The sequence below is a fragment of the Cricetulus griseus genome, chromosome 2 (assembly GCF_003668045.3).
Source record: "Cricetulus griseus strain 17A/GY chromosome 2, alternate assembly CriGri-PICRH-1.0, whole genome shotgun sequence".
Classification (NCBI taxonomy): Eukaryota; Metazoa; Chordata; class Mammalia; order Rodentia; family Cricetidae; genus Cricetulus; species Cricetulus griseus.
The window spans coordinates 35,997,291-36,022,904 of NC_048595.1; the positions used below are offsets into that span (position 1 = coordinate 35,997,291).

Consider the following 25,614-nt stretch of genomic DNA (forward strand, 5'->3'; position numbering starts at 1 on the left):
ACCTAAGCATGATCTTTGTCTTTGAACAATAAAAGTAGACATTAAGTAGTGAAACAGGTGGATATCAAACTCATTAAGACTGAAATAGCTTTGTGGGTTTGTCTTTTTGCTCATGGTTTACTGTTTGATTAGATGTCAATAACCTGAGAGGAATTCTGATTTAAATTTCATCTTTGGAGAAAGAGCTCTTCTGAAAAACTGTCACTTTAGGAGACATCACTAGCAACAAAGGGTTTACATGGAATTACAGACACATTTGACCTTTAAAGAAAAGTTCTTTTTCTTATATACATCCCTGGTTTTTTGTTTATTTGTTCTGTTTTTTTTTTTTAAAGTGGGATTTTATTTTCTTTAAATAGCACTCCTATCCTAGAACTTTGTAGAATTTCAGCATATGTCTGACCTGTATTTTCATTGCATAAAAATAAATTTAGCTCATCTAGACCCTGTGTTTAGCTGTAAATGTGAGTACTGGGCAGTAATTACTACTGGCTGTTGCTCCCTGAAATTGATTATCTTTTGATTATCTCTATATTTCTGATAGAGTTTAGGAGTAAATCTTCCTTACTCAAGTATTTGCTTGAATGCCAGTGGGCACATCCTGATGACTGTACCTTAACATTCCCACCTTTTTTATTATTAAAAGGTGAGGTATTAAAGGGGTTACCAGGTGGGGTAGGGATGGGGGTGCCAAGTTCTTAAGATTGCTTCCAGCTGACTTAGAGGGTATCAACCATCTTTAGGGGACCTGGGAAAGCTGGGGTGCTGGTAGTGGATCGTTTCACTGCTGTCTAGGCTGTGTGGAACTGCCAGTGTTCTTTGGACCTGGTGAGATGCTATCAGAGCAGAGAATAAAGTTAGATTTAGGGAAAAAAATGTTCTTAGGTCCTGGTAATTGAGGGAGGGGGTGTTAAGACCAGGGAAAGGTGGTAGGGGCTTTGGCTGTTGATTGACAGTACTTATCTGGAGTGAGTCTGACCTGTTCGAAGTGAATCTAAGTCGACTTCCTGGAACTTACTGGTGTTTCTCTTCGTCTTGGGGTTATTGCTGGTTTACTTGTTTCTTCTGAGTGTCACATTTGAGTCTCTTGCATTTTGCTCGTTGGTTTTTGAACCTAACCTTAGGAAAATGGAAAAGGTCGGTGCTGGCTAACCTTCACATCTGTGGGGTCCATGGTCAGACTTGAAGCTCTTTCTTTGACATTGGTGTTTGGATATGGGTTCTTTAAGAATTGCTTGTTCAGTGTAGCCACTTGTTGCCGAGTTCGTGTCCTATGTAGGCCTTTCTGGTTCTCACCCGTGAAGGGCTGGCACGTACTGTTAGTATTCCTGCAGAAGATATGGTTCCCATTTCTAGTATCCTCCACCTTGGACAGCTGCAACCCACCTTCAGTAAGAATGCAAGAGGGTAGCATCTCAACCCTAGCTGCCCCCAGGTACTTAGTTCTGCAAGAAAGGAGACTTCCTGGAACTTACAAGAAATTTGAGTTTATAAAAATAAGTTTTAAACAAACACATTAGTATTTTCACTGTTTATAATTTGTATTAAGTCCATGTTGTGGTGTACTCACATAGTGGTAGTATTCTGTCAGCTTAATAGCGTATTAGGATGTTATCAGTTAATGTTAAGACTATGAACTTTGGAGTCTTAGTACATAATGAGAGAGAGAGAGAGGGAGGGAAGGAGGGAGGGAGGGAGGGAGGGAGGGAGGGAAGGAGGAGAGTATTGTGTGTGTGTATGTGTGTGCTGGAACATGTTTCTAAACATCTCAAACACTTTTTCTTGTTATCAGTCAGCTTTTTATCAGCACCTGTTCCTTCCTCATCATGGTGTCACCTTAACACTCAGGAGGCACAGGTGGTTGATTTCTGAGGGCTGTTAATAGTAAAACATTGTATTAAAATCTGTTCTGTGAATCTTTTTTTTTTTTGAGTCTGGGGTGTGGATGTCTCTATGATGTTGTTGACCCAGTTAAGGTGAAGTTCCTGTGACATTTTAATGAGAGTGTTTTTAAGAAGCAATTAGGTTGTTCTGTCTTTCCTAAGGACTTGGGGTGGTATGGGATATGAAAATGCCAGGGGATGCTGGCATAGAGCTTTAGGTAAGGTTTGGGAAATCTGGGAGGTGTGCTCAGGACCATTGTCTGACTGAAGAGAGTCTGGAATTCCAAATCGGGATAATTTCCCGAAGGAACTGTCTGAACTCTCTTGTTAGAGGTCAGAAACGCTTCTGTCTACCCTGAAAATGTATCCACTTACACCGGTCGATATTTGACTCGTCCGACTATAGGCATATGGGTAAAGTCAAAGTGCTGGTCAGTCCCTGGGAGAGAGCCCCTGGCTTGGTGGGTAGGAAAAGAGAGAGCATGATACCTGGAATTAGGGTCTGACATCTGACAGGTTTTACAAGAGGCAGCAATAGTTCTTAAGAATGCAAGTCCTCAGGAGTGGGCTGAAGGTGAGGGTTGACAAAATGAGACAGAGCTTCACTATTAGGATGAAAGAGCTGGAGTAAATAGGACAGAATTTGTCAAGTGTCAGGGTAACTGTGGGGACATGGGTTGTACTGTATGAACTCCCTGTGGTAGGTGAGGTGAGTCTGGGCCCTGAAGTGTGGCATCTTCTACTAGTGCCACCTGGAGAGAAAGAACTTGGGAAGGAGGTAGAGTTTGTAAGCCTTTATAGGATAGGAGATGGGACAGGTTGTAGGAGGAGAAGATAGTGGTGGGTGACCCAAAGTTAGTTTTTTGATTCATGAATAAGGAGCTCAGCAACTGCTAAAGCACATATGCCGGGCGCCCACCCCTGAGTGGTAAGATCTGGGTTTTTTTTTTTTTTTTTTTTTTTTTTTGGACAGGTATGCTACAGGTGCAAAGGAATGCTCCAGTTGATGGCCTAGGACCCCAAGGACACATCCCTCTTTTTCTGTTACATAGAGGGAGGAAGAACAAGATTGGTGTGGGAGAAGAAGGGCTGGAGCCTAGAGGAGAGCTTGTTGGAGCTTCTGAAAGGACTTAGTAACAGGATTAAGGAAAGGTTCATGTGGTTGGACTAATGCTGCCCTATAGAAGTGGCAGGGCAGGAGGGAAAAAGAGGGAATCCAGCTATTCCTAGGAATGATAAAACCCCCTCTTTAGTAGAGGGGATTGCAAGACACTGGATTAGCTTTTTTCTGTCTAAAGGTTTGTGATTTGGGTTAATGGTTGGTCCCAAGTAGGTGACCTGAGGAGTGGACAGTTAGACCTTGGAAATTAAGACTCTATAGCCCCCGTTGAACAAGAAATTTAGAAGAGCAGAGGCATTAGTTTGGCTAATTTCTAAGGAGGGGCTTCAAAGTAAAATATCATCCACATACTGTATGAATTTAGATTTGGGGATAGACAGAGAGAGCAGGTCAGAAGCTAGGGCCTGGCCAAATATATGTGGGCTGTTGGGGAATCTCTGAGGTAGAACAGTTCAGGTGAGCTGTGTGGAGGTGAATGTCAGGGTCAGTTCAGGTGAAAGCAAATATATTTTGAGAGTGTATCCTGAGTAGGATAGAGAAAAGGGCATCCTTGAGATCCAGAACTAAGAAATGAGAGGTCCCTGAGGGGAGAGTGGAGAGAAGGTTGTAGGGATTAGGTACCACAAGGTAGAGGGGACTACTGCAGAATGAATGAGTCAGAGGTCTTGAACTAGGTAGTAGGTACTGTGAGATTTGGGAGTGGGGAGAGATCTTGTGGTGATTGACCAAGAAATGAAGTGGGGGGCGGGGCTGGCAGGGCTTACTTAAAGAGAACATTTATGCGTATGTACAGAGTCTTACTCAGCTACGCAACACATGATGTATTGACATGGCTGTAGGGCCCCCTGGGCTGAGTAAATACTTGCCTGAATGCAGCTGGGCACATCCTGCCGGCTGATGGGGTTGGCCAATAATGCCTGGACCCTAACATCCATAGGTGCCTAAGATGTGTCATGTAAGGTTTAGGGGTTGATGTGGACTACTGGTAGCCCTGTCTAGGGTTAATAAGACTAGCAGAGTAGTATTTCGGGAGATCTGTCTTTAAGTTTGAGTCTCTGGGTGGTCAGGGACAGGTTTTATGGTCTTTCTGGCGAGGCCTGGTGTCTTCTGCGGCTGGTTTCAGCGGCTCTGTCAATTCTGAATCAGCTGCATGGGCATGGGAGTGAGTACTCAGGTGGCGATTACGTCACCCTTGATTGCAGTGGGGGTGATCAGGATCACAACCTAGGGTCCCTTCCATCGAGTTTCTAGGATCCTGTGTTGGTGTCCTTTGGTGTACACCCAGTCCCTGGGCTGGAACTGATGTGGAATAGGTGTTGGAGCCATCTCATACACCCGTTGCAACCTCAGCCAGATGTCTTTGATCCCTGAGGCTGCTGCATTAAGGAGGCAAGCAAGTTAACATCATTAAACTCTGTGAGCTAGTCAGACCACAAGTTGGGAGGGATGGGTGGGGGTCAACCTAACATGGCCTCAAACAGTGTAAGCTCAAAGATCTTAGGGGCGTTTCACACCTGATAACGGGGCGAAGGGGAGGAGAGCCTCCCAGTTACTGCCAGTTTCCATGATTAATTTGGTAAGTGTCTCTTTTAGGGTCCAAATCATGCACTCTCCCTGGACAATACTCTGGCCTGTAGGCACAATTTAATTTCCAATCTGTCCCAAGTGTTTTAGCTATACCCTGAATTACCTGTGCTGTAAAGGCCAGTCCATTGTCTGAGCCAATCAGAGTGGGAGTACCATACCTGGGAATGATGTCCTCAAGTAACTTCTTGAACACCATCTGGGCAGTTTCATGTTAAGGAAAGCCTCTATCCAGCCTGAAAAGGTATCTATAAAAACTAGTAGGAGCCGGGCATTGGTGGTGCACACCTTTAATCCCAGCACTCAGGAGGCAGAGGCAGGCGGATCTCTGTGAGTTAGAGGCCAGCCTGGTCTCCAAGCTTCACAGAGAAACCCTGTCTCAAAAACAACAACAACAACAACAAAACCTAGTAGGTATTTATAGCCATATTTTCCGAGCTTTATGTGAATGTAATCTGTCTCCCAGTGAGACCCAGGGTGGTTTCAGATGCACCCCAAGCAGCCCTCCCGTGGGCTTGGTGTTGGTTAACCAACAAACCAGGCACTTGGAGGTTGCCTGCTTTGCATCTCAGAGGTCGAATACTTTGAGATGAGACCATTTGAGAAGTTTCTCAATCTTTTGGGGGCGCAGGTGGGTAGCTTGGTGGGTATGTCTAAACAAATCCATTGCCATTTTGGCAGGCAGGATTAGGCTCCTGCTTCCTGTTAGCCACCATCCTTCTGGCGTTTTGAGCTGTCAGGCTTGGGGTAGGCTGTGGATGAGGGCCAAATCTTCTGTCTTCGGTATATGCCAGTTTGTCTGTCAGCTCACGGGGTCCAAGTCTGGCAGCTTTAGAGATACTATTGAGGCAGCTTGTTCTGCAGCTGTGTTATCAGCCTAGTCTGCCCACTGATTTCCCTGGGAAATTGGGAGTCCCCTTTTTGATGTCCTGGACAATGAATGGTTTGCCAGCTTAGTCAGGAGCCATAGGGCTTTCAGCAAATCTAGGATTTCTTGTTTATGTTTGATAGTCTTTTCCTCTGCTGTCAGAAGCCCCCTTTCTTGATACATAGCGCCATGTATGTGTGCTGTGGCAAATGCATACTGTCTGTATATACATAAGTCTTATACTTGCTGCTAATTATAAGGCCCTGGTCAGAGTGATCAGTTTTGCTTCTTAGGCCGATGTCCCTGGGGGCAGAGACTCAACCAAAATGTCCTCTCTGTCCATCACCACTGCCACAGCTGCATACCTTTTTCCATCTTTGATGAAACTGCTCTCATCGGTGTACCACGTAAATTCAGCTTCTGGCATCAGTTGGTTCTTTAGATCAGGCTGCTATGGACTTGGCTGAGTATCTCGGAGCAGTCATGAATTGATCCAAGTCTGAGTCAGGGAGCAGGATGGCCAGATTTAGGGCTGTTGGTGAGGTGAAATGGGGGGGGGTGTTGAGGAGGGTCTGGTAGTGGGTCACCCTTGCATTGCTCAACCAGCACTCAGGTTGCTATTTGAGGTGTGGTCACAATCAGTTCTAGGGTGACCTTGTTTGCATCTTTGACAAGCAGTACAATGGCTGCTATGATTCTCAAGCACAGGTGCTACCCTGAGGTGACAGGGTCCAGTCTTTTTGAGAGATTAGCCACTGGTCTTTGCCTTGGCCCAAGCCTCTGTGTTAGGACTTGTTTAGCTACTTCTTCATTTTCGTCTACATACAGGCAGAAGGGCTTTGTGATATCAGGGCTTCCTAATTCGGGAGCTGACGATTGGGTTGCTTTAATATGGGCAAACCCTCACTCCTGTTTACCTGCCCAGGACATCAAAGGGCCTGCTTCCCAAGTGGCAGGCCACACTTGGTTGGTCATTTCAGCAAAGCCTGTGATCCAGAAGTGACAGAAGCTAGCTGATCCCAGGAACTCTCTAACCTGCCTCCTGTTGGTTGGGGTAGGTATTTTTAACACAGTCTCTTTACATGCCTCTTATACCCAGTGTTGTCTCCCTTTTAGAATGTAACCTAGGTATGTCACTTTTTCCTGGTAGATCTGTCATCTGTGCCATACTCCAGAGTTCCCAGACTCTGAAGCAAGTCCCTTGTCCCTACCTTACAAGTCATCTTAAATGGCAGCTGCAATCAGGAGGTCATCCACATACTGTAGAAGGGTGATTCTGGGGTATACAGTCTGGTAGGCCACCAGGTCCTCATTGAGTACCTCATCAAATATGGTGGGTGAGTTCTTGAACCCCTACTGCTGTCAGGTCCAGGTCAGCTGCCTGTTGAATCCTTTTACAGGGTTGTGCCATTCGAAAGCAAAGTAGGCTTTGTTATTGTTTGCTGCAGCTTGGGACAATGAAACACAAACAACACAACTCAACAAACCCATGAGTTTATTGGGAAAGGGAGCAGTTTAAAATGAGGCTCAGCAGTTAGTGCAGTTGAAACTGGAGTCATACAGCTGTCACTGGCCCAGCTCTGAGTGGTCCCAGCTCGCCTGGCTTCTACATACAGAGCTTTTGTGCAGCCATTTAACACACTCACGATGTAGCCAAACAACACAGGGCCCTTTGAGCTGTCAGCATAATGCCAGGATATCAGCAGGCTTGGCTCTCAGGGGCCAGTGGTAAGCTGAGGAAGGCATCTTTAAATCAAGCACAGTGTACCACAGTAGGCTGGATGAAAACGAACTCAGTAATGTATGAGAGTTTGGCACTGTGTGGTGAATGTCAATGACTCGTTTATTGACTTCTCTTATGTCCTGGACTAGGCGGTAGTCATCAGCTTGGCTTTCTGACAGAGGGAACATTGGGGTATTCCAGGCTAGCTGATAAGGTTGTAAGATTCCTTGATTGATCAGGTGATGGATGTGTGGGGTAATGCCTGCCTGGGTCTCTGCTGACATGGGGTATTGGTGAACCTGTGCTGGGGTGGCCTCCAGTTTAAGCTTTACCAGGATAGGGGCTTACTGTTTAGCAAATCCTGGTCCCCTGTCTCAACAAAGGTCTCTGGAAATCCAGCCAGCCATGGACCTCCTCCTTGAGGTTGGGGGTGGGGGACATGATTCTTAGAAGTCTGTGTAGTGATATACTATTAAATTTATTTTATTTAAATAAAATTTATTAAAGCTTGCCTGAGGATTCAGAAAAGTAAAGTTAGTCACAAGCCTTAGATTAGAAGCCAGGCACATACCTTTAATCCCAGCAGCCAGAAGCTAGGAGGTAGTGGTAAACACCTTTAATCCTAGGACTCAGGGTTAAGAGATAAATGGATCTCTGTGAGTCCAAGGCCACCCACATCTACACAAGAGCGAATCAGTCTAAGAGAATGATATCTCACGCCAACATTAGGGAAGTATATAAGACAGAAGCAAAGTCTTAGACATCCATTCTCCTGCCACACCGACAAGAGGCAGCTGTTTAAGACTTAGTGAAGAGCTTGAACGTGGATCCGCCCTTTCAGCCTGAGCTAGAGATGAGAGCTAGTGGCCGGCTGCTTTGCTTTACTGAACCTTAGCTTGAATCCCAGTATCAGTTTCTGGATCTTTTATTAATTTGTGTTACGAGCCTATATTCATCTTCTAGTCATATGGTTAAAAACTGTACTGCCCCACCTCCCCTCCCCCGAGTCAGTCATGGTCACCCTGTCCTTGTCAAAAAGATATCTGAGCTCCCATCTTTGTGAATAGATCTCTTCCCCAAAAGCAGGTATGGGCAATTAGGTATGACTAGCAAAGTATGGGATACTGGATCCAACCCAAGGTCCACCTGTCTTCTGGTAGTCTATGAGTATTGGTTCATTCCTATAGCCTTCTGTACCCAAGTTTTTCCTTTGAAGTTGTACCCAGGGGTACTGTCAGAACTAAATGTTAGGCACCTGTGTAAACCATAAATTGGACACATTTCCCCTCCAAGAGTAGGGTTTGGGGAGGGTGCCCTTCAGTCACTTTCTTCCCCTCTTTCAGCTGCCAGCTTGCAACGGGGCTCCTTATGGTCCCTCTTTCTGGGGCATTCCTTGACCCAGTGCCCATCTTCTTGCAACAGGCATACTGGTTCTTTTGCAACTTTGGCTTGTTGCTCTCTTGGGGCATCTTATCTTGTTCCTGGGCCAGACAATGACTTTTTTTTACTTTTCCTCTGGATCTACAGCCAATGCAGCTAGCAGGATGAGAACCGTGTTGTGAGCCTGTTTTTCATCTGCAGCAGCTCTGGCTCTTCAATCCCTTCTTCTTTCTACTGCCCTAATCTTCTCTTGCCTTTCATTTTCCTTTATCTTCAGTCCAGCTTGTCTTTCTACAGGAGTCTTTCTATTATTATATACCTTATTTGCTTCCTCCATCAAGTCATTTATCGATTTACTGGCTAAGCCACCTATCTTTGGGAGTTTTTTTCTTTCTTATCTTCCTTCTTTTTGGGGGGAAGCTTTTATCTAATATCAGGTACTACTTGATTGACAAGCTAGGACCACTGCTGACCTATGTTCAGCTGCCTCAGGATCCATGGGAGAGTATGCCCTAAAAGCCTCCATTAATCCTTATTTCCTGCTTGAGTGATAAATGTGTAAAGATGCTATTGAGACAAGGAACAAGTGTTAGGAAAACTAGATTCAGTACTCTAATAATGGCTTTGTAAGTGATCAGGATGTGTGTGTCAGAATTGCTACCCTGTACTCTGCAGGAAACAACTTTGTCAACTTGAATTCAGAACTTCCTTTTGTGGTTCCTTTTGCCCTTAGTTTTATAGACTCCATTTCTAAAGTTTCTTATGGCAAGTTTTTCCTCCGTTCCTTCAATGACACTGCTTTATGGATTGGTTTTTTTTTAGGTTTGTTTGTTTTTCGAGAGTTTCTCTGTGTAGCCCTGGCTGTCCTGGAACTTACTCTGTAGACCAGGCTGGCTTCAAACTCAGAGATCTGACTACCTGTGCCTCCTATGTGCTGAGATTAAAGGTATGCGCCGCCACCACCTGGCACTTCATGCATTTGTAATGTGGCTAGATTTTCTTGGAATCGTCTGACATTATACTTGATTTGTTTGAAATTTGCATATCTTACCTGTCTAGGTAGCAACCCATAGTCCCAGCTACGTGGAAGGCTGAGGCAGGAGGATCACTGAAGCTTAAGAGTTTTAGGTCATCTTAGGTATCTTAGTTAGATACACACACTTCATTTCACAAATCAAAATGTCAGGTTTGTGAGTGAACCCAGACTTCGGCAAAAGGACTGAGTGTTCAAAAACAACCTGGGCTTCTGTCTCAAAATGTCAGTAACTAGCATAAATGAAAGCACGTTTTGTTTGGAGGTTTTGAGTTTTTTAGTTAGAGAGTTAATAGGAACACATGAAAACTAATTGAAAATGGTAATTGAGGAGGTTGACCATGCTTTTCGGGCCTCAGAGTTTGGATTTATGGTATACTTCTATCCATAATTCCTGCCAGAGAATTTCTGCCTACCCTTCAAGTATGCACATTCTGTTTAGCTCCTTGGATGCAGTGTTCAAAGTTATATGTGTAAGTGACTATTAGATTAGCAATCCTGTTGTCTTTAGGAAAATCTTTAAGCCTTTGAAATACTGTAAATTGATCTGTTCCTGGGAGAGTGGGAAGCACATAAATTGCTTTTACATCTGTAAGGGATGTTGGGGAGCTATGGGTTGTCACAGGCACCTTGATAGCAAGAGAGAAAAATCTCTGGCCTGTCATAAACTGCTAATGAGGAAATAATCAGAAATACTAACTTAATGCTAGAGGAAGGTTTCTTATCTGAAAGTTACACCAGTTTCACCCCACCCTCACCTCTCACCCCCAAAGCAGGCCTCATAGAGGTTTCTTTTCCTTTCTCCACCACAGGTAACAGTCCCTTGGACAGCCCTCGGAATTTCTCTCCAAATGCTCCTGCTCACTTTTCCTTTGTTCCTGCCCGTAGGTAAGTTGCTTGAGAACTCCTTTGACTGGCATGTGTGTGTGTCCTTCCTTCCTTCCTTCCTTCCTTCCTTCCTTCCTTCCTTCCTTCCTTCCTTCCTTCCTTCCTTCCTTCTCTCTGTGTAGCTCTGGCTGTCCTAGAACTTGCTCTGTAGACCAGGCTGGCTTTGAACTCAGAGTGCTGCCTCCCGAGTGTTGACATTAAAGGTGTGTGCCACTGCCTCCTGGCTGATTTGTGTGCTTGCTAAATGGCAGAGCCCTCCTTCAATCAGTGCTCTTTCATGTGTATTGGGTTACTTTGAACTACCAGCCATCAAAACTCCTTCTTTTTTGTCCTCTTTCCCCATTATAATTATCTTGCTCAAATTTTGCATTTGAAGTGACTATGTATTTGTAGTTGAACAGAAAAATAGCAGGTTCGTTTTTTATAATCTTACACACAAAAAATTGATGCCCTAAGAATATATTCTACAGCACTATACTCTAATGGAGTTATCCTCAGATGATAGATAAGTAAATGGGCTCTGGTCTCAGGAAGGAGCCAAAGTAACACTCTTACCTTGTATCCCATGGAGTTCCAAGAAAGTAAAAGGACCTGGCATACCTTTCTTCTCAGCTTTTGTTTTTTTTTTGTTTGTTTGTGTAGTTGATGTTGGTGGTGGTGGTGGTGGTGGGTGGTGGGTGGGTGGGTGGGGTGTGTGTGTGTGTGTGTGTGTGTGTGTGTGTGTGTGTGTGTGTTGTTTTTAAAACAAACAAACAAACCAGGGTCTCACTATGTAGCCCTGGCTGACCCAGAACTCACTACATAGACCATATGGACTGCTTATTCACAGAGATCCACCTTGTCTCTGCCTTCCAAATGCAAGGATTACACATCTCAGCTTCTATCTGGGAGACCAAGTGTGGGTACAGGAAAACCTATCTCCTGAGTTTGGAAGGACTTGGCACATCTCATTTCGCTCCTATTTGCAAATGATACAGTGTTGCCTCTGGTCTCTCCTAGCAACCCTGACAGCTCCACTCATGGCTAGACCACATTAAGTAGTCTCTGGAGAAGCCTGCTGACAGAATCTCTTCAGACCTTTTGCTAAGACTCTCTACACATGTGTGGCTTATTTTCAGAACTTATTCTAAGATTCTCTCTTAGCCAAAGTTCAAGTTTGTGGGGTTTTTGTTTTAATTTAGGGGGGTTGTTTGCTTGTTTGGTTTTGAGGTAGTGTTGTTAGAATTGGTCTTTAGTTGTAAATGGGAAAACCCATTAGAAAAAATAGCGATAAAGCTCCAGTTTTGTAACCTAAGAGCAGTTTCTACTATTAAGACTACTTCCTTGGCCAGGCAGTCATGGCACAAGCCTTTAATCCCAGCACTCAGGAGACAGAAGCAGGAGAATCTCTGAGTTCAAGGTCTGCCTTATCTACAGATAGAGTTTCAGGACAGCCAGGAGCTACATAGAGAAACCTTGTCTCTGGGTGACGCTGTGGGAGGGAATTACTTTCTTAAAAGGTGAGGCAGAGGGCTGGGGCTGTAGCTCAGTTGGTAGAGGACTTGTTTGATAAGCACAGAACACCACATAAATGAGGTCTAATGACTCACACCTATAATCCCTCACACCTATAATCAGCACTCGGGAAGTCAGAGCAAGAGGAATACAACTTGAAGATCATCCTCAGCTACCTACTGAATTTGAAGACAGCCTGGGCTATGTGAGATCCTGTCCCCAAAAAATTAAAGTAATAAAAACAAAAATTAAAGCAGAGGGCTGGAGAGATGGCTCAGCGGTTAAGAGCACTGGCTGCTCTTCCTGAGGACCTGGGTTCAATTCCCAGCATCCATGTGGCACTTTACAGCTGTCTGTTTTTCCAGTTCCAGGGCATCCAACATCCTCACACAGGCATGCATGCAGGCAAAACATCAATGCACATGAAATAAAAATAAATCATTTAAAAAACAAAGCAGAAACAGAAAAAATTTATGGGACTAGAATTTACTATTCACATTTCAGCTTAGAAGAAACGCATCCCATTCCTCCCTAGAATTCTGTATGGCTGAAAAGGACAGGTGAGGAAGGGCTTGAAGGCTGACTATGGTGCTTCTCCTCTCCTCCATCAGTTGCCTTACTTGGAAGAAATCTCATGTGGGTTTGTTCTGTGAATTCACATGTCTCATATAACTTACATCTGGTTAATCAAGGGTTCAGGTAGGAACATCCTGAAAGAATGTGTTGAACTTATAAATGTGGGCTGTATATGAACATAGTACCAAATTAAGTATGAAGCTGGGACAAAAAGACTTGTTACAAGATTCACATAGGTGGCATTGGATTGTTTGCTATTTGTTCAGTAAGTATTTACTGAGAATAACTTTGAGCCAGACTCTTTGGGTGCTTAGTTATTCCCTGGTACACAGTGAACATACATGCACTCCACTTTCTTGAGACTTCGATCTTACTAGATAGTCTGTGTACTTATCCTGGTATAAGGAAATTGTCCCCCTACACCTTATACATTTATATCTTAAATGTTACCTCCTTAGTGAGGACCTTTTCTGTGTTTTTTGGTTTTTTGGTTTTGGGGGGGGGGGGTTGAGACAGGCTTTCTTTGTGTAACAGCCTTAGCTGTCCTGGAACTAGCTTTGTAGACCAGGCTGGCTTCAAACTCACGGAGATCCATGTGCCTGTGCCTCTCACGTGTGGGGATTAAAGGCATGCGCCAACACCACCCAGTGAGAGACCTTTTCTTACCACACAGTCTGAACATTCTTTATCAAATCATTCCATTTCATCTTAGCATGTGATTTTTTGGTTTTTTGAGACAGGGTTTCTCTGTGGCTTTGGAGGCTGTCCTGGAACTAGCTCTTGTCGACCAGGCTGGTCTCGAACTCACAGAGATCCACCTGCCTCTACCTCCCGAGTGTTGGGATTAAAAGCGTGAGCCAACACCACCCGGCTAGCATGTGATGTTTTTCTTGCTTTCATCATTTCTATCTTGCCTAAACTAGAATCAAATCAGCTTTTAATTAGAGATACTTTAAATGTGTTGAAAACTGCCTCCTGGTAAATAGTAAGCCCTTAGTGCTTATTGGTCAGATGAGTGGTCAAGTAAGACAGTAAATAAAGAAGCAAAGGAATGCATAGTTATAAGCTAGAGGTTGGAGGGTTAGCTCACTGAAGGCCCTGGTTCCATCCTCTACTGGGGACGGGGCAGGGAAGACAAATTTAAAAACTAATAAATACCTTAAAGGGAAGGAACATGATGCTGCATGAAAGAAAGGGAACAGGGCCCCACTGGATGGATATATAAGTCCCCCCCCCCAGGCTAAGAAGTAGTAGCTACTGAATTGGGCATGAGGACAAAGGCATAAAGTCTATTTTAAGAGAGGGGATGCCCTTGTAACTGCTTCATTTATACTTGAAGGAATAGCCAAGGCTTTTGAAGCCTGATATCAACCAGTGTGACTCATGGGCAAGGGAATGTGACATTTGAGTTATAGTCATGGGATGTAAGTCCCAGGCAATCCTTTTCTAGAACATGTGAGGAAAATGGCCAGGTGTGTAGAGTAAGGATCCCTGCAGGATCAGATTTGTATCATACCACAGAAAATTGTCATACAATTCTACTTCAGACTCCCGCACACACATTCTTGAGCAAAAGGTTTGTCTCTGCCAAGCTATACAAAATCCTGGGGGTTGAATTGCTTATACTGATTCCCTTTGGTTCTCATATATACATCTTCTCACTACAGCCATGGCCACAGAGCAGACAGGTAATAATGGGTGTGATGGGGGTGGGGGGGCTTGGCTTGGCTAATGCTCTGCATGTCCAGTCAGTGTAGCTTGTGATTTTTGTGTTTGGTGGGAGAACTGGTTGTGGTGATTTCTTTTCTAGATGTGGATGTGAACCTTACGCCTGTCTAGTAAAGAGATCATATGGGATTTCAGTACTACCTGTTGGAACTCAGACTCAGAAAGCTCATGGCTAGAGACAAAATTTGCTGGATAGTTTCCAATCTTTCTAGCCTAGGGTTAAGTCCCCCTCATTCTCACATATTTCCTCAGTCTCCCAGTGAGTGAACAGAGGAAACAGACCGTCATTGATAACATTTCATGCTGACTTTGGTCCCTGCTCTTTAGTATATTCAGAGAAGTAGCTGTTTGTAAGTGATTTGCTTTTTCTTTAGAGCAGTGGTTCTCAACCTTCCTAACACTGTGACCCTTTAATACAGTTCCTCGTGTTGTGGTGACCTCAACCATAACATTTTCATTGCTAACTCATAGCTGTAATTCTGCTACTGTTTTGAATCATAATGTAAATATCTGTATTTTCCAATGGTCTTAGATAACCACTGTAAAAAAAAAAAAGGGTATTGAAAAGGGGTTTCAATCTACAGGTTGAGAACTGCTGATCTAAAGGATTGAAAAACACCTGTGAAAAACCAAATTTGACAGGGACATAGGAAATCCATCCCTGAGTTATACTTGACTAATCTTTGCTGAGCTCTTTTTTCCTGGACTTGAGTGGCTTTCTTATAGACCACCCAGGACCGATCAAAGAGATAAGAAAGAACAACATGTTTTAGCACATTTCTGGACCTTTTTTTTTTCCTCAGAGACTGAGTTCCAGCAGAGTTCTAATTTACATAAGCTCTCTGTCTGAGTAGCATGAAATTTGAATCATGTGCATGTGGCATGGTAAGGATGAGGAGGAAGACTTGAAAAAGAAAAGCTCTGGCAAGATTTCTTCCTGTTTTCTTCTTTTTTTATCTATCCCCTGCTATAACAGAGACATTGAACAAATAGACAAATCTATGCAAATTATAGTCAGAGCTTAACTTCTAGAGATCCTCCATTGTTGGTGTTTAAAACTCTGAGTCAGGTCTGGAGTGATGGCTTAATGGTTAACAGCACTGGCTGCCCTTGTAGAAGATCAGGATTTACTTCCACGCACCCACATGGCTTTTCTCAACCTCAGTAATTCCAGGCCCAGGTAAGCTGAAGCCCTCTTTTGGCCTTCATGGGCACTGCACAGATATGGTGGAGAGACATACACACAGACAAAACACCTATACACATAAAAATTAATTTAAAAATATTCAGTGAGTGGTAGCAAAGATTTTTATTTAGCTTCAACTTGAGAAGGATATACCAAAAAGCTCCAAAGAAGGAGTATTTCAGGGCTGGCAAGATGGCTCAGCAAGTTATGGTTCTTGTTGTCAAACATGACAACATGAGTTTAGTCTTCAGAACCCATGTGGTAGAAAGAGAGAACCAACTCACACAAAGTCATTTTTGATTTCCGTATATGCACCCCTTATAAAGGATCTTTCCCAGGCCAGTGGGCTGACAGAAAGAAGTGGACACTATTTGAGTCTAAAGTAAATATCCATCAATAGCAAATAGTTACAGCCGTCCTAGGATCCATTAAGACCCATAAACTGGCTTCAAGAATATTTACCAAAGAGCAGCAGTAACCTTGTGAAAGAATAAGGAAGTGACTATTGGCTGTTTATGACTTTGGGGGAAGCTTCTGGCTGTTTTCAGAAGGATGGCCTAAAGCTTTCAGCACAAGGAACCACAGTATTTAGATGGAAGTTCTGCCTCAGGTGCGCCCCCTCCAAAGTCTCACCCCTCAGAATGCCAACCACTGGAGGCTCCTCCCCTTGAGAGGCTCAAGACCACACCTACAGGATATGGTAGACCCAGACCCTAGAACTGCTATGTGATCTCTCTCTTCCCTTCCCAAGAGTCACCTGGGAATTGCTTCATTCTCCTTTGCTCTGTTTATTAAATCTGGTCTTACTAATTCAGTTTGATTTGGTTTATTGCACCAGCACAGGAACCTGCTACTGGGGATTTTTAAAAATACTTACCACACACAGTTCTGTGCTTTACTGTTATAGACAAAAATTAAGCGTGTGTCTGAGCTGCAGCTTTTATAACATGGATGTGTAATTATTTGTGTGGATGATGGGATGTGAGATAAAGTAATCTTTTTTAATGCTTTTGCATTTATTTATCAAGTGTATATGTTCGTGTGTGTGTGTGTGTGTGTGTGTGTGTGTGTGTGTGTGTGTGTGTGTGTGTGTTTGTGTGTGTGTGTGTGCGTGTGCGCGCGCGCATGCATGCATGCTATAAAGCACAAATGAAGGTCAGAAAACACTCCATGGGCCTTACTTATCTCCTTATCATGGGTCCCTGGAATCAAACTCAGGTCATCAGGATTTGTGGCAAGTATCTTTATCCAATGAGTCATCTCACCAACCATGTAATATACATTCCTTTTTAAAAAAATTTTTGTTGTTGTTGAGACAAGATCTCACTTTATAGCCCAGGCTGGCCTGGAACTTGATGTGTAGACCAGGATGCTCTCCAACTTGCAGAGGTCCTCCTGCCTCTCTGCCTCCCAAGTGATGACATTAACGGTGTGCACCACCGTGCCCTGATTTAAACAAACAAACATCTTTTTATGAGCCATCAAGATGGCTCAGCAAATGTATGTGCTTATTGCCAAACCTGATGACCTGTTCCTGCACATTTCCCTCTCACCTCCACATACATGCTGTGTCACTTGGTTGTGTGTGCCAGTGCAATTGTGGAGGTCAGAAAGCAACTCACAGGATCTTCTTTCAGTGTATGGGTACAGGGTTCAAACTGAGGTTGTCAGGCTTGATGGCAAACACCTGCTATAAGCCATCTGACTTACCCATAACTGATATTCTGATTCAAAGTCCTACACTCTGTAGTATTGGTAGGTATCTCTGAAATAAAAGTCATGCAGCAAGTCCCTCACAAGGAGAGGTGTGAGAACTCATGCTAGACAGACAGCACGCCTTGTGTTGTGAGTCTGTATTAACTGCCCCAAAATGTCAGTGGGCACAGGCAAGCAGGGCCCTGATGCTTAGAGTGGGACTCTAGGAACTTCATAATAATACTTTTTTATGTAGGACTGATGGACGGCGCTGGTCTTTGGCCTCCTTGCCTTCTTCAGGATATGGAACCAATACTCCTAGCTCTACTGTCTCGGTAAGTAGCCAGAGCTGTAACCATACCTTCTTTGTTCTGGAAGTATTTCCTTACAGATAATTGGACTCCATCCAGTCCTGCAAAATAATACTTAGCTTTTCTTCCAAAGTCAGCAAGATTGCTTGAGGATAAGAAGATTTTTTGAGGGGAAGAGGCTTGATAACTTTCACAGCCATAATTATATTTATAAGACCTTTGGAAGGTTTAGTCTGTTCTCTCCCCAGTTCCTCCTAGTGAACTCAGAAAAGAGCTTCTCTCTGCCATGAGATCAGGTGTGGGAGCTACTAATCACAGTTCCCTGCCACCCACACACACACCTTATTTCTAGGATTGCAATCAAGTCTTATCATTCTTTCCACTTTCCAAAGGCTTAGTAGCCTTCATCATTGTTAAAACCTTTTAAGGAGGTTATTATCTGTTTGTTATGTCAACAAAAAGCTAGATCTGTCTCTAAAATGTTTGTTTTAGAGAGAGTTTCAGTTTTTAGACAATAGTTCCTTCCAATATGCTTATTGTGGGTTTGTACAATTGATCCTGCATCCTCCTCTTGGAGCAGCTTTTCAACAAAGCTGAGATGATAAAGCTGACAAATTTTGTCAGCAAAGGACCAAGTAGTGTTTAGGTTTGCAGAGTGTAAACTTGATAACCCCAGCCAGCCCTGTTTCTTCTATCAGTCTTTAGGTCTTCTCTGCTTGATTTTTCTATAGTCATGAATCACAAGCAAGAAAAAAGTACTTAGTTCTTCCATTGACCTCTAAGGCACTATTAATCCAGAGGTCTTATTAGTCTTAGGCAGTTAAGCTTCAGATCTTTCCCCTAATAAACACCCCCTTTCCCATAATCTTTTACTCAAACAAATGGTATTTTGTAAACCCTAAGAGAGAGTCATATTTATGTGTCTTTCTGTGTGTATAAATGTAGCATGTAAGTATTTCTGTTCATTCAACTTTAGTAGACCAACCTACTACTCCAGCTTATCGGGATATTTACTCCCCACACCCCTACACACACTTTGAGACAGCATTTCTACCTTACCATGTACTCTAGGCTGGCCTCAAAAGTTTTCAGCCTCCTTAATGCTGCAATTACAAACATGGACCACCACATGCAGCAATCGAAATTCTTTAAAATACCAGTTTTGTGCCAGGCGTTGGTGGCGCAAGCCTTTAATACCAGCACTCAGGAGGCAGAGGCAGGCAGATCTCTGTGAGTTCGAGGCCAGCCTGGTCTCCAGAGCGAGTACCAGGATAGGCTCCAAAGCTACACTGAGAAACTCTGTCCCAAAAAACAACAACAACAAAAATACCAGTTTTGTATGCTATGACTTACATTGCCCACTAGATTCTTATTAGTTGCAATTGAGTGAGTATTCTGTTTGCACCTTAGAGACAAATCAAAACTCTATATGGCTCAGTCATTAAGAGCACTGCTCTTGAACAGGATCTGGGTTCAGTTTTCAGAACCAACATGGCAGTTCACAACTGCCTGTAATTCCAGTTTTCAGGGGATCCAGCAACTTCTTCTGACTTCTAAGCTTATGCATAGATGAGGTACATATATATATGCACTCAGGCACACACACAATAAGAATTTTTTAGGACTCATGTATAATAACATTTCATGAGAGAGGCTTATACTATTGGCCCAGACATAGCTCATTTCCCACTTGATAACCCTACAACTACAGCTCCCTAAGTTGATACTGAAGCTTGAACACTAAATATATTTAGATGGTTGAGCCCAAGCCCTCGATTGATTGGTATGTGAAAATTGGGCCAGTTATGTCTGACTTCCCTGCTCTCTGGGCCAGTCTTGCTGAGTAAAGGAAGCGCTCTGGGATCCTGGAATTTTTGTGACTTTTGCAGAGTGCCTACATCTGTGGAATTCCCACCATAGCACCAGCTTCCTCCCTCAGATGGTCTGCTGTGAATGGTGGGTCCTTGTCAGAAATTCTTAGGTATTAAGCCCTGTTGAGAACTTGAGATTGTTTTTTTATTCCAAGTCTAATGTTTAAGTCTAGATTTAAAAGCAGTTTTCTTTGCTGCTAGATTTCCTTTACTTGTAGTTTCCCTGGAATCCCACCATGGTCTTTCTAACCTCAGCAAAACTATTCTCTGGATAACAAACAACTAAAGGAAACTTTACTGAGCTGTCCCCGGGGTCAGTGTTACGGAAGGGAAAACAAGGGGGTACCATTGTTCAACTGGAATATTTTTGGAGCAGAAAGCATGGTTGGTTAATTGCTATTGTAACTAACTAGAAGGCAAAGAGTTCATGTAGAAGAATCTGCTTTTTTCCCACCCAGCTTGTTGCAAGGCTGCTGATATCTGAACCTTTGACATTCTGATAGTGCCACAAGCACTCTTAACCACTGAACTAGTTCTCCGGATCCCTTGCATGTGTCTTTAATGCTGGTGCATTTTGTTTGTTTTCTAGTCATCATGTTCCTCACAAGAAAAGCTTCATCAGTTACCTTTCCAGCCTACAGCTGATGAGCTACACTTTCTGACAAAGCATTTTAGCACAGAGAATGTACCAGATGAGGAGGGACGGCAGTCTCCAGCTATGCGGCCCCGTTCCCGAAGCCTCAGGTAAGGGCTACTCTTACCTATTGCCCTAGTACCTGTGGGCTCCTGCATGGTGCAAGGCTCAGCACATATGTCCCGAAAAGAGCCACCAGGGTAAATGCTTTAGGCTTTGCAGTCAACTCATTTCTATCAAACTACTACCACTTTACTCTTGCAGTACAGTTAACTTCCTTGGGCAGCTTACTTTAGAAGCTTTATTTACAAAAAGATCACAAACCATAATTCGCTGACTCCTGGTCAAACATAGCCAAAACTTGAGTGAGTCAAGTACAATAACACTCAACCATTTTGGCATCAAGTGCAGGTAGCTGGCTTTCTTTTCCCTCCAGCTTCCATTCAGTAAAGGAGGCTCATGAGATCAGTTCTGAAAATGAGCATGGCTTTCATCACTAAGTTCAGCTTTCCTTCGGCTCCTGGGAAATGGTGAATTAGCTAAGGTAAAGGTTGTAATTCCAGAGGAGCTGTACCTTCCAGGAAAAATCCCTTGTTGGCACTTCGAGTGACAGGGAGTCATTGGCCAGATCACAAAGACATAATTCAGACCCACAGATTGAAAATGTGTCTGGGGCTTAAATGCAAAAGATGAAGAATACAATGAGAGTGTGGATCCCAGGGATTTTCTTGATTTCATAAAGGCACACCCAGATCATGATCGTCTCACAACTCACAGGGACTATGGGTATCTTATAAGCCATTTGAGGTTGTGAGGACCATAGTGACATTCAGGGAAGTCCCTAAACAAAACAAAGCCAAAGGACAGTTCTAAACCTACCCCAGCTGACGACAGCTGAGCTCAAGTATATAGGCACTAAACTGGATATTCAACTGTTTGACTCAATATTTGAAATGTTTAAGGAGCTATGATCACAATGTTCTAGGTGGAAAAGCTGTGCAGGTTGCTATGAAAAATAATTAAAAGGCTGAAAACTTACTGTCTACTTTCAGAAAAAGACCTAAACTTAGAACTCATTGTGGCTTTTGCATCCTCTAGTTGACAGTCAATGTAGCCCACTGGCTGTAGCTTGTTTTAGAAATGAAAATAGGTATATACAGCCTTTCTTTGGTTGCTTATTTGATTTGATTCCTAGGACATGTTTGCTTATCCTACTAAGCAAAGCTGTAAGGGCAGAGAGTCCTTTTCTGAAAGAGGTTATTGTAGGGAAGCCAGCTGTGGATTGACTGGCAGGTAGATTCCCCTCTTCTCAGCCATGGCAGAGAGTTGTGTGAAAGCTACACTTCCTGAAGGAAGGTAGCCTATTTCCACATAATACCATTTTAAAACTATAAACAATGTGCTAGGAGCTCTACAAATGAAGAAAGCCTGGAATTTAGCTCTCATGAATGTAAGAATATTTGGGATACTGAAGACAGTTGGGGCTCGGGCTCAAGGGATGGCCATGTTTCTCATTAATGTTTCTGTGGCATTAAAATAACATGATTATTTCTTTCTAATTCAGTCCGGGGCGGTCCCCAGTTTCCTTCGACAGTGAAATAATAATGATGAATCATGTGTACAAAGAAAGATTTCCCAAGGTAAGGATTTGTTTTAAAGGAAAAAATAATATCCAAGGATGACTCTATAGCCAACCCAGCAGGAAGACTTGAGAGTGAGGAGGTCAAGTGCAGAAGTAACCAAAAAGATCACCAGCTCTAAAGGCGTCTAGAGGGGGCAAGGAGAGAAAAGCAGAGGGCTTTACTTACAGAGCTTCTGTTTCTCCACTCCAGAGCAAGTGGTGAGTAGAGGAGAGTATCACATCATGTGTTAAAGAAGAAAGGAACTAGAGGCGTGGTTCTTACTGTGCATATTGGGTTGTCCCCAACTTCCTTCTCTCCCCTTGATAGTATTTGCCCTGTGGTAAAACCTTCATTTGACACAGATTTCTTAAGTAGCACCCCAGAACATGCACAGCTAGAGGTATACTGAGCTGGTAGAAAAAGCAGCCAAAAGAACAACAGGGCAAGAGGCAGGAGACCTAGAGTGGCTTGCTAACATTTGTATTTGCATTTTCAAAGTGAGAAGGAAGATTGGTCCTATCCCAAGATAACTGGGAAATAGTATTCACACTTCTGCTACAAACCTCCTTAGATTTGGAACCAGGACACCACTTGCCTGTCTCCCCTGCCCTTCCTATATGCTCCTTTATTTTTTAAATTTGCTTGTTTGGTTTTTGTTTGGTTTTTTGAGTTAGTTTTACTTTGTAGCAGGAACTATTCTAGAACTTGATATTTAACCTAGGCTAGCCTCAAACTCAATCCTGCCCCAGCCTGGCCTGCCATCACAGGTGAATTTGCAATTCTGATCAAGAATCACTTGCTGTGTACTCATACTTGATCTTCTGAGGGTAGACTTGGTTCCTATAGAAAGCAGTCAGTCCTGTATTAGTCAGGGTCTTTTAGAGTAACATGATTTTAAAAATGAATCTGTATAGAAATGGGATTTATGGGTTGGGTGATGGTGGTACATGCCTCTAATCCCAGTACTCAGGAGGCAGAGGCAGGTGGGTCTCTGCAAATTTGAGTCCAGCCTGGTCTACAAAGTGAGTTCCAGGACAGCCAGAGTTACAAAGAGAAACTGTGTCTCAAAAAACAGAAAAAAATGAAAGAAATGGGATTTATTAGACTGATTTACAGGCTATGGTCCAGCTAATCCAACAATGGCTGCCTATGAATGTAAACTTCAGTAATTGAGTAGATGTTCAATCCATGTTCAGGTGTCTTAGCTGGTTTTCAGTTTACACCAGAATCCCAAAGATTCTAGTGCCGGTGAAGCAATGGACTTGCTAGCAAGGGTAAGAGCGAACAGGCAAAAAGAGATGTCTTTTACATAGGCTTCAAAGCAGAAGGTGTGGCCTGGATTAGAGGTGGGTCTTTTCACCTCAAAAGATGTGGATGAAAAGTGTGTCTCCCACGTCAGAGACACAGATGAGAAGTAGATCTTCCCACTTCAAATGATGTAATTAAGCATAATTCCTCACTGGTGTGCCCAGCCATTTTTGAATTTTAGTTAATTCTAGATGTAGTCAAGATGACAATCAAAATAGCAATCACAGCCCTATCTGAGAGACACTAAGGGGGGCAGAGGTGCTCAGGCCTCCTTCATCCTCTCTCTGTCCAGGCCTCTCTGGGTTGTCAGTGTGTTTGTATCTGGGGTATGTGCTTCCTGCTGCTCTCAGCAGTACTAACCTTGAACTATACATTCTCTTGCATACACATGACAGCTGAGAAAGATGACAAAAATGCTCTGTGCTTTTCTTTCTTGACATACACCAGTGACACCTTGTAACAAGGACCCAGATTGTCTACATTCACTCTGCTCCATGTATTAGCTTCAAAATTCTTCTGGTCAGATTATTTAACTTCCTTGAGCTTCGTTTGCTTCATTGACAATTCATAATAATAGAATCCTGTTTGATTCTGTCTCATATGAGGATAAATGAGCACTGGTTTTCTAACAGTATGCAGGACATAGTATTCAGTAATATTAGCTATTATTCTGTTTAATCTGTTGTCTCTGGTCTCCACATGGTAGCCTTGAAGTAGACACAGGAGTAAGAATAAAGGAAGAACAGGAAAGCAGCTAGGAAGCCATGCTATTGTACTTCCTAATAAAATTCCAGAGTGTGCAGTCTGGAAAAATGTATTTTGCATGTCTCATCCTCTTTGTACAGAGATGTGTTTTGACACATCTAGCACTTAGTGTTGGTATTTATAGTTACTCCTTTGTCCTTCATATAAGATGGGCTGTTGTTAGAGAAAATGTGTTAAGGTTCCTTCCCTTCCTTCTCTCCCTGCTGCTCTCACTTTTTTAAAATCCCTCTGTACACATACAGAGTCAAAGCCTAAGAGAGTTAAGGGCCCAAAAGAGCTCTGAGCCAAACCTCCATTCTTCTCTGCCGGGGATCTAGGCCAGGGTCATATTGCAATTCAAAACGCTCCATTCCATCCTGGCTTCCAAAACCAGGCAGATTCATACATGTTCTCTGAGCACCTGTTGTATTCAGCGTGAACTCACGTTTAATATGAGAACCCCATGACAATGAAACTCTCTGACTTGCCAGAACTTCTAGTGCATAGAAAGGATCAGAACTTCATCTGTGTACTGAGTTATGCAGTCAGGGGGACCAAGTGAGACACAGAGGAAGCAAAAGACTCATCTGAGGATTGATGATGCTTGAGTAACATGAGGAGCAACAGTAACAATAACTCTGGGCCACCCCCAGAGAATGTGTAACAAAGACAGTGACATGAAATATGGCCAGTAAGAGACTAGCAAACTTGTCTGTCTATAGAACCAAAAAGCTTGCCTTACAGAGTATGGCAAGAGACAGGCAAACCAAGATGATAGAGGCCTCGAATCCGGTGTTAGTCTGTCTGACTTATCTGAAGTGACCTCTTCATGTCTTCTTTCATTAGGTTTCCCAAAGTAGCATGAGGAAGTAAGGCACATAGAGATCCAGTCCTTCGGAATTTGCTGCAGCTAAGCTGGGACCAGAAGGGAATTATCATCTCTTCTTTTATTCCCAGGCCACTGCACAAATGGAAGAGCGACTAGCTGAATTCATTTCCTGTAACACTCCAGAGAGTGTGTTGCCCTTGGCAGATGGCACCCTAAGCTTCATTCATCATCAGGTGATTGAGATGGCCCGAGACTGCCTGGACAAATCTCGGAGTGGCCTCATTACATCACACTATTTCTATGAACTTCAAGAAAATTTGGAAAAGCTTTTGCAAGATGTAAGTGTCTTGATGTGGGGACTGATAAAGCTTCCACAAGGTAATTTCAAGAATTAACAGAGCCTACTCTTCCCAGCTACTAGCCAACACATCTCCTTGCCAGTGTGTAGGAACTTCCAGCTTTGGTGCTGGTGAGCTCATATCCCTTCCTAGGCCTCTCCATCACTAAGAGAAGCCTGCTTAGTTTCAGAGGAACTCAGTTCTGTGAGTGCTTTTCTTTTTAAATACTCTTTTAAATTTATTTTTGTTTTACTTGCATTGGTGTTTTGCCTGCATGTGTGTCTGTGTGAGGGTGTCAGGTCTTACAGTTACAGAGAGTTGTGAGCTGCATTGTGGGTGCTGGGAATTGAACCCAGGTCCTCTGGAAGAGCAGTCACTGTTCTTAACCACTGAGCCATCTCTCCAGCCCCACTGTGAGTGGTTTTCTAAAACCAAAGCCATTACTCTGCCTGAGACTCCAACATTGGTAGTTGGAGTCTACCAATACCAACTAACTTTGGTATTGTACATAGGTATTTGACTTCTTACCAAAAGCAAACAATGCAGCAGAGGTTGACCAGATGTGATGGTGCATACCTTGAATCCTAGCTCGTGGGAGACTGAAGCATATCCTAGTGAATTCTAAGCCAGTGTTAGGCTAAGCCTAGGCTACATAGTAAAACCTTAAGAGAAACAAACAAACACATATAATAATAATACAAAATACAGTAGTGGATATATGAATTGTCTTCTACTGAAAATCATTTATTTCAGCATAGCTTTCCAACTATCCTCAGCTCAGGGAAAGCAGAGCTAGGGC

General features: G+C 43.3%; 1 protein-coding gene across 8 annotated transcripts in view; it reads left to right on the top strand.

The window, feature by feature from the left end:
* Positions 1 to 25,614, top strand: part of Mast2 (microtubule associated serine/threonine kinase 2) — a 141,630-nt gene that overhangs the window by 100,356 nt on the left and 15,660 nt on the right. For 5 of the 8 annotated variants that reach the window (XM_027402541.2, XM_027402537.2, XM_027402538.2 and 2 more), the window contains 6 exons: positions 10,404 to 10,479; positions 14,217 to 14,237; positions 17,415 to 17,493; positions 19,930 to 20,084; positions 21,539 to 21,614; positions 24,606 to 24,815. In XM_027402541.2, coding sequence (XP_027258342.1) covers positions 10,404 to 10,479; positions 14,217 to 14,237; positions 17,415 to 17,493; positions 19,930 to 20,084; positions 21,539 to 21,614; positions 24,606 to 24,815 — 617 coding nt within the window. The remainder of the gene's footprint in view (positions 1 to 10,403; positions 10,480 to 14,216; positions 14,238 to 17,414; positions 17,494 to 19,929; positions 20,085 to 21,538; positions 21,615 to 24,605; positions 24,816 to 25,614) is intronic. The other 3 variants (XM_027402540.2, XM_027402543.2, XM_027402544.2) reach the window with 1 other exon arrangement.